This window comes from Coenobita brevimanus, chromosome 106 (assembly GCF_032717465.1).
Source record: "Coenobita brevimanus isolate Jiangsu-jjx chromosome 106, ASM3271746v2, whole genome shotgun sequence".
Classification (NCBI taxonomy): domain Eukaryota; kingdom Metazoa; phylum Arthropoda; class Malacostraca; order Decapoda; family Coenobitidae; genus Coenobita; species Coenobita brevimanus.
The window spans coordinates 496,051-510,085 of record NC_137059.1 but is presented as its reverse complement, the minus strand read 5'-3'; the positions used below and the strand labels follow the sequence as shown (position 1 = coordinate 510,085).

The 14,035-nt window shown below is 39.8% G+C and overlaps 1 protein-coding gene across 1 annotated transcript; it reads right to left on the bottom strand.

Moving 5' to 3' along the window:
* Positions 1-6,910: 6,910 nt before the first annotated feature.
* LOC145416459 (mesoderm induction early response protein 1) lies at positions 6,911-13,414 on the bottom strand. The gene is made up of 8 exons (XM_080285415.1): positions 13,220-13,414; positions 12,235-12,501; positions 11,700-11,826; positions 10,825-11,057; positions 10,534-10,629; positions 9,422-9,598; positions 9,016-9,143; positions 6,911-7,768 (listed from the first exon to the last, which is right to left on the bottom strand). Exons 1-8 carry the CDS (start codon positions 13,412-13,414, stop codon positions 7,252-7,254), a joined length of 1,740 nt encoding a protein of 579 aa, XP_080141541.1. The 3' UTR covers positions 6,911-7,251.
* Positions 13,415-14,035: the final 621 nt, after the last annotated feature.

Genomic DNA, 14,035 nt, shown 5'->3' with positions numbered 1-14,035 from the left:
GTGTGCCATAGCCTGTATGCCACTGGTATAACTGACAGGATGCAGACATAACATATAAAAAGGTCTGCTTCCGGGACCCTTTAAATGTCCACTACTTCTTGAATCTGAACCAAAAGACTTGGGACACAAGTGCCGTGAGGGAAGTGCACTACTGTTCAAACCACTGCACCTTCACAGGTTGTAGTAGAGCAACCCTGATCTGCCCGCCTAAGCAGACCCATCGACCCCAGACAAGCAACCGTCCCATGCAACGAATCAATGTTCTCACGTGATGAGTGGGAAGGTGAGGTTTTGTTTCTGTACGGATGCCACAATTGCATCCCTCCACCCAGTTAACGGGGACACCACTGTGGGTTCCACATAACCTCATTACTGTATTTGGTCATATGGTTATCACCCAGCAATGTCGACAACTAGCTTGTCACTTCGTACCATAGGAAAAAATACGTTGCACTACATCAAGTGAATGGATGATGGTCACCCACAGAGTGATGAAGTAGCTTGCTTCTTATCTGCACTGTCATACATTCAAATTACCAATTATCTAAAATTTGAGGCCATACAACAACTTACAAGAAGTACTCTTTATTTACAATAAAATATTCTATTTTCCTATAAATAAAAAAAGTATTTTTAATAAATCTACTGTTTTTGTTTTCCTCTGGTATAGTTGGCAATTTTTTTAACTGCATAAAACACTCCAGTACTTATATTGGCCAATTACAGAACTTTGGGGAAAACTTTTAGGACAGTACATATATAGATTTCAGTTTTTATATACATAGAAAGATGCATTTGCCTACAAAAATCACCAGTGTTTTCATCAACAGTATAAACTTTTCTCCCAACTCTATTTTCCTTTGAATATTTGTGTTTGTCAATATTTGAGTCCCTCAAGAAGGCTGCCATTTATGCCTCAATGCCCAAACAAGTTTAATAACATCGTAATGTAAAGCGCCCTCAGCTGTGTTGGCCTCGAACACACCTTGCCACTGAAAGTCTAAAAGCTGTTTGGCCGTCATGTAATTATGACATTTTTCCTACACGATCCACACACCCAACCTACCGCAGTGTGGGTGGTAGTGAATTTAAGCTCTTCTGGTCACAATGGTTGACAAGTTGTATATAGGTTTGATTAAATTAGGGTAGTTACTACTGATCTGCGAGAGAAATCTGTAGAGTTAAAATTTAATCTTCCAGTGAAGTATTTACGTGTCGGTTTTTAAAAATGGTGAAATCCATTAAGGTACTGTCCTAAAATTTACCAACTTTTGTACTATTGGAACTAGAGTAGAGTGTCAACATTCCCTGCTCTGTTGTAACCCAGTGGTGGTAACATTACAAATAATTATATTTCTTCTATATACACAAAAATATATACATGGTATATATATTCACAGAACCGTAGTACAGTCCTTCCCCAGATGACAATTCATGATAACCAAAATCATTTAAATTAATTTCAAAAAGTCTACATGGTACTGATTACTTTATGATGTTGCTGCTATTGTGGTCCCAGGCTCATATGAAAATGAAACCAGTAGACTGCAAGCTTCCTAGTCCACTATCCTCCTTATGGGGGATAAGGAGGGTGATCAGTGATGTTCATATAACCAGTTGCCCTTCTATAGTTCACATCCTCCTCTTGGAGGATAGGGAGTGGATGAGGGATGTTCATATAACCAGTCAACAGAACCACTCAGTTAAACAATGCCACCATCTAAAGGCATCCCCCTCCAGCACCAATTTTACAGTTTCCTGATGCAATACTGTCAACATATATTCCTGCTACACAGGTCCACACTTCCACACATACAGTACAGTAATTACTTAAGTATACTCTCGTACTTGTGAAAATTACAAATAGAATTTGTGAGAGTGAGGTGATGAAAACAAAGGCTGCTGAAAGATAATAAAAATGGCAACTAGAGAACTTGATCAGCTAAAAAAAATAAATCAATAAATACACAATCAATCATAATAATTGAAACAGTATCTGTCAATCCCACTTCACCCCTACGATGTGTAAGGTTCAGAGGGTTGGCTGTGGTAGCGTAATACAGTACACTGCAAGGTAGATGACCAACCTACTACCCAGATGTACTGTTGTTGAATTTTTGCTATTACTATATAATGGATGAGGAGAAAAAATAGTAATGTACAGGAGTATATGAAGTATCATATAGCAGGGAGATTTTTAAAAAGTCAATTGAGAGCCTTCAAATGGCAGATCCTCACAAATACTTAAATCCAGATGGTTGACACTCTACTGTACCTTGTACAAAGATTATAAAATACAAAAACTGATTGGGGTGCAACAGCGAGAATTATATAACACTGAACAAAAACTGCAATATACGGCAACCAAGTAGGGTTTAAAAATTAGGCAGAATATTAAGTATATGTCAAACTACCACAAAAATGTCAAATTTAATTATATCTGTCAGAAGAATGTCAAATTTAATGACACCTATTTCAATGGGCAAACCACCCAAGTTTATTTTGCAAATCTGTCAACTTAATCACCATCGTCAAACAAAAAAATATACTCAAATCAGACATAATTTAAAGAAATTCTCAATACTCATGATTTTGAATATCACAATGCATACTTAAACCTCTTCTGTCCAACTAATTACTACCTATCTATTGTCAGACATCATAATCTCAAAAGGAGAAGAAGGGAGAGACCAAGGATGAGATAGAATGACAAAGAGTAGAGAGATAAATGAGAGAGGGGAAGTGAGTTGGAGGGAGGGCAGACAATTGGTAGAGGACAGGGTGACGTGGAGGCAATTTGTTTGCAGCCACCTCTTATGGGATTATGGTGTCTGGTGATAGACATAATTATAGATAGGTAAAGACTGATAGATACAGTTCCATAAATTAGACCCATGTTTACAGATTATTTATTTTTACTAATGATTAGCCAGATTACCCTCCTAGATTCTTTTATTTTACGTATCTTCCATGACACTGTATAACTGTCTGCAGGTACCAAAAACATAACAGAAAACATCTAACTGGACTGAAGGGGTTAAGTACTGCATGTAAACATTAGTCTGGAACCCAAATAAATAAATAAAGCTACGGGAATCTACAAATGTGCAAGATTATCAAAGAAGAGTCATATACACACTCACACATCACACCCCTACAACACCTTGTCAATACACAACATAATGTGTCATGGGATTTAATGTATTAATTTCTGATGATTCTAAGGCTGACTGAGAATTAAAACATGCTATATCAACACAGGTCCAAGTCTTAAATACTCTGGAGCTACAACTACTGATGACTTAATGGGGAAAAAATGGCCTCCCTCATAATCCACCTTGGGGGTGGGACTGTGAGTGGCAGAGCAAAAAAGACCTGGGATGAGGTCATACTTTCTCAGGAATAAGGGACTGAATAGGGAGGCTGCAAGAGATCAGGCAGTGTAGAGAGCCAATCAAGGCTGATGCATGCAACCACACTGGAGTCTTTATAAACAATACAAATGATACACAGGTCTTCAAGAACCGTAGCTCTGCGGTGGTTGAGATCTGGACCCATAATAATATAGAAATTTTTACTCAGAATTCTCTCATATATCATTTCTCAATGTTTATGGCCTTTCCTCCCATGACACTGTTTATCGTTAATACAATATTCATCAACTGTTTTTGTTGTGGCCCCCAGGCTCCTTCGAACATGAACGTAGTGGACTGCAGGTAACTTTCCCCTCTACAGTCCACCATCTTCATTTTGTGGGATAGTGAGGGTGTTAAGAGATGTTTATATACCCTGGCAGTAGAACAGCATGGTTAAATTTGTGCCACCACATGAAGGTGTCCCTCTCCAATGCCTCACTATTTCAACTGTTCAATATGTCATCATATGGGTACCACAGTCCATAAAAAGTATTGATATAAGAAAGATTTTAACAGATGCAGGAAGAAGGTGAATGAAAACATAGGTGGGCAGAGGCACATGCATTCTTAACTATACCCTTTTTACTCTAACATGGCCTAAAACTGCCCTCTTTCCACTGAATGCTGAGCTGTGGGAATACATTAACACAAGAATATGATACTAGTCATGAAGAAGGGCTATGGAAAGGAAGCATGGCTGTAGTATTATCTTTTTCCTCCACTTGGCTATGTGAAATAAGCTGCAATGGGACAAAAATCTGGGCCAAGTTAAGGTAAAAGGAATTCAATCAGGAATATGCCCACCTCTATCCACTCCTATTTTCTTGCATCTCCTTCCCCCCTGAAAGGATTAAGTGATTTTACATTACTGTACAATGTGGCATTATGAAACAGTGATAACAAGGAATGCAAGCTGTCTAACCTGATTAGTGTTATAACCTTGTCAGTGAAGAACTCATAGTATACAGTAGATGAGTTTGAAAATGATACTCAGGGGTTAGTAAGGCTGGTCACCCTTGCCTTAAATGACAGGGCTGAGGAGCCTAGCCCTAAGCTCCTAAAAAAATAAGATGGATGGATGATATGACTATGAGAAAAAGCAAGACTTTATATAGGATGAAAATGGGAGGGAAAATAAATGAAAGTAATCTTTCCAGGTTGCAGTGTTACAAATGAGGTTTTTCAGAACAGCTGCAGGCTTAACAAGGATGTATGGTGTCAATAACAGATAAACACAGGCATGCGAGTATTATGGAATGGAAGATAAGGGCATTAGGAGTGAGATGTTCAATTACTGAGTGGATAAAACCAAATACAATGATAATTATATATATATAAAGTATATATTTGTGTGTGTGTGTGTGTGTGTATGCATGTGTGTGTACATGGGTGCAATTTATATTTTTTTCATTTCACTGACAATGCCAACATCAAAAAAGCAATTAACCATCATCAGACTAGATTCTCTTACTGGTGTTATGATCATATTACCTCCCCCCCCCAAAAAAAAAAAAAAAAAAAAAAAATTGCCAACACATGGTACTGTGATCTGCATAAAGTATTTCATAATGGGTTATTCAACTGATAGAGAACATGTAACACCTTAACATAATTCTCAATACGTTCATGCCTCCTGTCCACACAAGTAAGCCTCAAGTAAGCTCAGGTGTCAATACTCTTCTCACACTCCATCCACCTCCCTAGCTGAGAGGAATCTGTAGCTAGTTTCACATGGGGGAAGACCTGGTGATGATGATTTGAAGCTCTTTTGAGTTTTGTTAATGTTATCTACCAATACTGCATAAGGCATTTATTTATATTTTTATCAACCTGAAGAAATGACTACAACAATGGTACCAGTATCTCAGTTTCTACGGTATTCATTAGAGATTTGTATGCATTTCACTTCCGGTATTAGTGAATTTTGAATTACGAACATTCTTGAATTTTGAACCAATTCTGTAAGTAGGAGAGCAACTGTCATAAAGAGCTATTCCTCGTAGACTACCAAAGCTTCATATAACCACTACATTAACAGCAGGTCTTTATTTAGTGTGAAATCCTTACAACTCTCCTCCATGCTAGGGTATGGGCAGAAGATGAGACAGTAAGAGATGTATTATAAGTTTCATTGTATGCTTCATACCATCCTGTTCTATACAATTTATTATGCATTTTACACCAGGATACTGACTTCCATGTTACCTATATACAGTATTTTCAAACTGATATAATTTGCCTCAGTAATGCACCAAAAGATGCAAACATGTAACATACAAAATATATCACAAAGGAAGGTGCTGTGACATCACCATTGCCACTCTGACAGTGTGAGCCACATAGCATCTTTTCTAAATGATTTATTAAGTCTATTACACCTTGCTAATGACTTTCTTTGTTATATACAAATACTGTACATCTTTTAAACCAATATACGATAAACCAATACTGTACTGGTATATATATTTTTAAAAACCAACATAGTGGGGGGGGAGGGGGGAAATCACTATGGAACAGTTTCTAAGAATTTTCCAAATCCACTTACAATACAGCCTCATGACTCATGAGCACATAACTGCCATAAAACGGCAAGAATATTTGTTCTGCTCTGAGAATACACACGGAACTCAGTCAATGTCATTTAAAGCTTTGAACCTGGTTGACATCCTTGTTTATTTTTACTGCTGCTGAACAATTTTATTCACTTTAGGATAGGCCTCTCATACTGAAGGGGTTTACTAATACCTTACCTAATCCTCTAGTTCAAATGAGCCCCTTAACATCAACATGATTTTTTTTTTTTTTTAGGAAGGATGGGATGTGAATGTATCAATGATGTGATGAGAAGGGGTAGATTGAGATGGTTTAGAAATGTGGAAAAGATGGGAGGATGATAACTGGGTGTGGATGGTGAGAGGTGTGAATGTTGAGGAAACAGTTGCAAAAGGCAGACCAAAAAGTCCAGGGATGAGGTCACACAGTGTGACTTCACGGAATAGGGACTGAACAGTGTGGCTGTTAGATGTTGAGCAGTATGGAAAGCCACATCAGTTGACCAAGGTCAATGCATGCAAACATGTTGGAGCCTTCATAAATTAACTAAACCAATCACATTTAACCTCTCCAGTTCAAAACGTCTGTCCTAAGCAGAACAAAATCGTCAGAGAATGACAAGAACATGACGATAGCAATATCCCCAGGCTCAAAGATTAATACTTTCAGGCATACTCCAATAAATAAATTATTAAATTCCCTCCAAAAACTCCCTCTCACAGGCAGCACATACATGTACAACTAGACCTACATAAATGAGGTTGATGGATCTGCTTTGAGAGCACGAGTTGTGTACTGTACAGGTATGTGCAAAAAGTTTGCTGACACTTCTCTGCTGACTGTGGCACTGGAAGGTGTTATGTAAATTTGTTTGTGTAAGGGATACGCAGCACACAACAAAAGAGTATGAGAACGAAGGATACCATCTGTCACTTGAGAAGGAGTAAGAAATTTGAAAGGCAGAACCTAATGCTGCAGAGAAGTATCAGCAAACTTTTGCTCTAGGCTGTACCTATAAAAACAAGCTTTCATAGCAACTGGCATAAATCATCTCTGACATTTTTTAAAATTCATTAACGTAGTCACATCTTAGCTTACTGCATGGAAAGCTGTTGACCCAGACACGAGTGTTTTTTAGTAAGTGTTCATGGATCCTTCAGGTTATAAAAGGCAAACTTGGGGTGTCCTTGGTTACTAGATTTTCACAGCAATATTGGTAACCAACACTTGCACTTTTCACAACCTACACTTCACTCACACAATAAAAAGGCATATATTTAACTCACTGTGCAACAGCCTCAGTCATAGCTACACTTTTGGACTCTACACCAATTGTCTGAGGGCTTAGTACAGAGGAACGTGCTATTGCCACATCCACGTCCATGGGATGTGGACTGCTGTTTCTCTTTCCAGTTCTGGCTATGGACACAGCAGCGTTTGTGGAGGACGTGATCTTAGCCAGAGATTCGATAGAGTCTGGGTCGAGGTGCCGGGCCAGATCCTCCATCTGGTTCAGCCCAGTGTAAACCCCACTTGTTTCCTTGGTGTTATCACCACCAGTATCACCACCACCACCACCACCACCTGTATCTGGCGCCACCGGGATCTGTGTGGACTGAGATGGGGCAGGGGGCACAGGGGTTGACTCGGGTCCAGTCCCAGTGGCTCCAGCAGCTGCACCAAGGGGAGGACGTCCGTACAGCAGGGCATGAAGGCTAGGGGAGGATGACCGGTTGTCACGCCAGGGGGTTGCACTCACCACACCTTCACCCTCATCAAGGAACCGGTCCATGTAGTCACTGCAACACCCACAAATAATCACTACACTCACATATAAAGCAGTAGCACCGTAGCAATCCTTAAAATTATTAACACCCTATCACAAACCTATCCTTAATAACATATACCGTAGTGATCTTGATTCAACATTCACAAATACGAGGAAGTTGTACCATCTTAGAATGATATACAACTTATCAGAAAACTATCTATAACTTTAACAATATACTGCAATCTGATCAAAAACCCTTTGTAACTTTTATACAGTAATATATTTTGATCTGAATCCAATAACATACAAATAATCACTACAGTACACTCATATATAAAAAAGCATCACGGCAATCCTTACAATTATAAGCACCCTATAAAGCAAACATAATTTTATTCTAACAATATATTGTTATTTGAATTAGAAAATATACAGCATGGTGTATATTAAGAAACAATTTCACCAAATGGTAAAGGACTAGAATTAAGTTTGGCATTTCAACATGACTAATGAAAACCGGACTAACTTTCAGTACACGCCAAATGTAAACTGGTATAGCTAAACTATTATCACCATTACTTTTATTCTCACTTACAGACAGCAGGAGATAGGATCCAGACACACAATTTTAGTATGGTACGAGGGCTAACAAACAACGTGCTCAGTAAAATGGGCCACATGCATTCATTTAAACATTCATGTCTTCATCTGGACTGTCTGATACACATAATTTGCACACAGACCTCAGTACACATCTTATTCCACTTCCATTGTACTATATTCAATCAATAAGTCAATTCAAATGATGCCTGCCTTCAGCCTTGGTACAGCTACCGGTAATATTTTCTATGGACTGGAAGCTAAACAAAGTGCCAAAACCAGTTAACTGCTTCCCAACAGTTGCTTGAAACGTTAGGAAAAAGAATTTGTAGATGTGTCATAAGATCTGTGGCAATGTGTGTGTTTCTGCTTGAACTTTGGCTCTATATACTAGTGGCTGAATGTTGCCTAGGAGTGATGAGTGTGGCAAAAATTCTTTCAACTTAACTTGGCCCAGATTTTCATCCTCTTGCAGCTTATTCCACACAGCTGAGTCAGAAAACGTCAGTGCTATGGTTCTACATCCCTTCCATAGCATTTCTCCTTAACTATCCTAAATCTTGTGCTGATCTACTGTTAATTTTAGGCTTAGTTAAAGTGAAAAGAGTATGGTTACCAAATTTGTAGCCAGATCTCACTCATCAAAAAACATCAGTGGCGAGTCTCAAAACTTACGTGGTGCCAGGATGAACAATATATTTTTTCTTTTCAATTCTGGTCTTGGTGGCAAAGAGGTCGTGGCGTTCCGTTTTCTTCCATAGGTAATAAAACTGCACCAACTCGCCTACCGACCTCGTCCGGACCTGGCCAAGAGAGAGGAAATGTATCAAAATGTATCAACACAATGCTCTGTGCAATAAGATACCACCACCACCACCACCACCACCACCACCATCATCATAAATTCCATCTCCTTTTCCCCCTTGCAGGTGGGGTAAGGCAGGGTCCAGAAAGCAAGAAAAAGGAAAAAAACAACACACTGGGACACCGAACCAACAGCATTGCCAGTGAAACAAGTCACACACTCATCCCCTTACCATTCAAGCCCCAGGAAACCAATCTGATACCATTATAATCTCACCTTATTTTGCTGTATGAGGTGGAAGTCCTTGCCATAAGTCTTGAGCCCATTTTCAAAATTTCTACATTCCTCTTCTGACCACAGTGTCATGGTGGAAGCACGGGGGGTGGGGTTCATGCGGTGCCGCCTTAAAGCCTCTTCTACGTTATACCCACATTGTAATAACAAATACAGTGCCTGACAAAAGAATAGGTCAGCATATACAGTATCCCTCAAGACTTTTTATGAACTTTAGGAAGCTATTCTTGAACTAACTTTGATAAAATATGCTATATCAACAGAAGCATAGTTCTCAACCATTTACAGAGCTCTACATACTGATGACCTTTAATTATGAGACTATTTTCAGCAGTGAGATCAGTAGTAATTAAAGCTCCATTATGGCTGAGATTTAGATCTGCTGATACAGCCTTTTTGCTCAAAATAAGCCCTAGAACAATCTCCTGGGAAAAAAAAAAAAAAAGTTTATGTACTAATTGTATTTTTAGTCCTTGAACCTCTTGATACTGATTAAGTCTTCCAAAAATCTATTCTTGGTATCTTCAGACACTTGTTTCCTTAGGAGAAACCATTTACAGTGATAGGGTTAAAAATAGTCACCATCTTCCCTTTCAAAACCTAACTTCTCTTCTTAGGTCACATTAAATCAGCTGAAGGTAACAGGAATAGGATATTATACATATGTCATCACTTACAAAGAGTTAAGAAATGTGAATTAGGGTAAAAAATCTGGTATTTAAAGTTGCAATTTATAAATAAATATCCTTCTACTGTAACAATATTCAGATACAATGGGAAGTGTTTTAAAATACCCTGAGAAGGATGGAACATGTAGAAAAAATGGAGAATGTGAGGCTGACTAGAAGAATACAGGAGCATGAGTTGGAGAAGGTGATGGGATGGAGGTGAGAGGTATATGAATGAGGATGGTGAGTTATGGCAGCATGATGACAGAGGACAGGGTGACATGGAGGTGAAATGATCATGGCAACACTTTGTATACACAGACAGACAGAAACAGACAGACAATTACACACATACACAGATTAGCCAAGATATATGGTAGATAAAATAATACAGGTAGAGATAAAATTGTCCATAGGGCCTCATACCTGTTCGTCATCCCGTACGTGTTTGCCGAGGGGTATGGCTGCCACACCCTGGGACCCAGGTGGAGGGTGGCTTAATGCTCTTAGGTACTCCTCTACCTGCATACACAGAGAAAAATATAAGATTAAAATAAATTACAAAGGCAGGATTCCCAAAGTTTATCCTCATTTTCACATGAAGATGTGATGATGATACTGTATTGAGAATAAAAATGAAAATGAAAGTGATGATGATGGAAATTAAAAATGATGATACATTAGGATGATGAAAATGAAGATGACAATGATGCTTACCTGTTTAGGATTAAGTTTGCCAGGTTCCCATAGAAGTTTATCCTCATTTTCATAAGGTGGTGTGGCCCCATACGCCTGGAGGCCCTCTGGTACCTGTGCCTGGTAGGAGGACCCGATCATTATGGTCTTATGCCAGTCCTCCTCCTCCCCTGAGTACTCCCCCTCCTCTTCTTCCTCATCCTCACTCTGTTGTCTAGAGCTCCCCGTTGACAGTATCCCGAGGGGCTTGTGACCTGTTCATATAATCAGATAGGGAATACCTGTGCACAATCGAAAAATAAAAATTTTGTTAAGCACAGCAAACCATTCATATAATGAAACACTTGTGAGGAAACATTAATAATAATAATAACTGTGGTAGGTGGGGGCGCTCACCATCCACTCACTCGACATAGTCCTGCTTTGGGTGTCTGCCCTTGTCTCTCGTCCTTCCCTCCTCTTTTGTTTTTCTTTCCTCTTTCTTCTGCCTATGGGTGACTTTACACTCCCTCTTCTGTCTTTCTTTCCTCTTCCTTCTGCCAATGAGTGACTCCACTGAGTGACAAGCCAAATGGTTTCCTGTACACCAGGAAACCATTTACTATGCTAAGTGGTAACCAAATAACCAAATTATGGCACCTGGTGGTTTAGTGGGTAATTATGGCATTCCAGTAGGATTGAGCCTGTACAGGTTTATATCCAAGGGGTGGTTGGGGTTTATTGCTCATGTAATGCCACTCACGGATAAGTGAGGCTGGTCACTCTCATCTTAAATGGCAGGACCAACTTGCCTAGCCCTGAGTTCCTATGCTTCTTATGGGGTGACATAGGATTGGATGAATAATAATAATAATAATAATAATAATAATAATAATAATACGGTACTTTGAACTTACATCTGAGTGAGCGTGAGGATGATGGTGTGGGTGTGTCTCCATTGGTGTCCATGTCAGCATACAGCTGAGCTAATTCTGAAGTTTTCTCTTTCCTTTTCCTCTCTGGTTTGGCTTCTGGTTTGATTTCCTAAAAAATAAAAACTACAGCTTTACAATAAACATCACTACCACAGGAACTGTACTACTTTACTGATACTTCTGCATACTGAACATCATCACCCAGACCTTTTTTCTGACCTAAGGATGGGTGAGGTAGGGTTGGGAGAGCAATTAAAGACCTGACAAAAGGAAAACTAACAACGTCTGCCAAATTAAATGGCCCACTTCCACTCACTCACCAGTATCGTAAGCCCCACGAATCCTCACTCCACATCACAAGCACATACTGGTATTTACTAAGTTATCAAAAAACTATTCAGGTATGATAATGAAATATACTATACATCAAACAATAATGGACATAATGAGAAGGCAAGCTATAGTGACCTGGAATGATTGTAAAAGGTTCAGAACACAATCCAGACCACTACCATACCTTCTCATGGTTGTTGACGGTTTCCTCTGAGGTGGACGATCTGGATGACGCTGCCTCCTGCTCCTCGGCTTCCTCTGGCTCAGGATCTGCCTCGCCTCCACCCCCAGTAACCTCATTACTGTTGTCTGGTTCTGCCTCCACTTGTCCCGTCTCCCCTGCCTCACCCTCCCCATTTGCCTGCTCCTCCACATCACCCTCCGCCTCACCTTCCTCTGGGGGGTAACCTCCATACATGGCTAAGAGCTGGTCTATGGGCATGTCCTGTTCCTGGAATTACACAAAGGTACAAATGGTAAAAACAATCACATCCAATCTTACATTACCAGGCAGCCCCTTCAAGGTGCACATAAGGAGCTCCAAGGAGTAACTCCCAATGCTTTAAAATCAAGAAGGGGACAGAATACAGAATTTTTGACATATGGTGCCTTGTGAAAGTGCTTCAGAGGCATTATGGATAAAAATTTTTGTTATCCAACCTTCACTTTCTTCACTTATTATCAGGCACATTCAGAGTTACCGTAACTCCACAAAACTCCTTATATAAGGACAGATGACCTGTTTAGACAACCTAACCTCAACTCTTCCCCGCAACTTTACTGCAGTGGGGCACTGTTTGTTGCAAAGGAGCATTCATTCACTGCACATGAACACCCTGCAGGGGCAGTTATTTGCCTGCAGTTGATGGGTCTGCTCAGCCAGACAGACTGGGGCTAAGCAATATCTTCATCACTAAAATAAAACTCCAGTCACCTCTTGGGGACTGAACCTAAGGAAGAGTCCAACTAGGATGTTCTAACTACTTGACCAGCAGGTACTGGTACCTATTACACAATTAAACTGTAAAAATAATTTACTCTTTTCCCATACTGTCCTTGGTGAATCATACATTTTCCAAGCAGTATACCGTAAATAACTTATGGAGCAAAATATAAAGTTCCTCCGTACTAACTTTATCTTAATTATCTGAAGTTCCCTCTATACTCACCTTTTCTAAATTATCAATCTCCTCTTCCCTATCGGTGCCTTCTTCCATATCCTCCTCCTCATCTAGTGTGCGTTCATCATCGTAGTCGTCCACCAGCATCTCCGCGGTGGGTTCAAACTCTCCATCCCCGGCATCGCTCTCACTGCCTGCCGCCCCACCACCTTCCCTCTGCTGCACCAATACAATAATGGCCATATTACCAACCCAATTCATAAACTATCCACCTTCCTACCTATTACCAAATGCCTTAATCCTGCAACGGATGGCCACAAACAAACCGCCTTAATGTTGTGCATCCTCTGCCATCTAACTGCCCTAAGTCCAGCTCACACATCCAGTTCTCATATATCTCCACTTTATCCCTCCATCTCGTCCTTGGTATCCCTTCCTCTCCTCCATCCTCCCATTCTCCATCCTCTCCACATGGCCAAACCATCTTAAAGAGTTTCTCTAACACTTCAATCACACCCACAGCAACACTACAATGCATCTTTACTTCCATGATTGAAAAAACTCAAATCTATGCAAGCACAGTATGTAAAACACCAAATACAGCAAACTGACAATAGCTGAGTTTCAAAAGTCTGGATTAGTGATGCAACTTCTCCCCCTCCTCCCCCCCCCCAACATATTATGAAACTGATCCATGTCTTGAAGCAACAACTACCATATGTTTCAGATTTTTAAAAGTCAATAAACATTTTTGGCAACTGGAAAAAAATCTAAGTACTTTTCCCCTTACTTCTTTCACTAGTCTGATTAACCCCTTCAATCCGAGGGCAAATAATATACTGTCTATCTATAGCCTGACGCCCT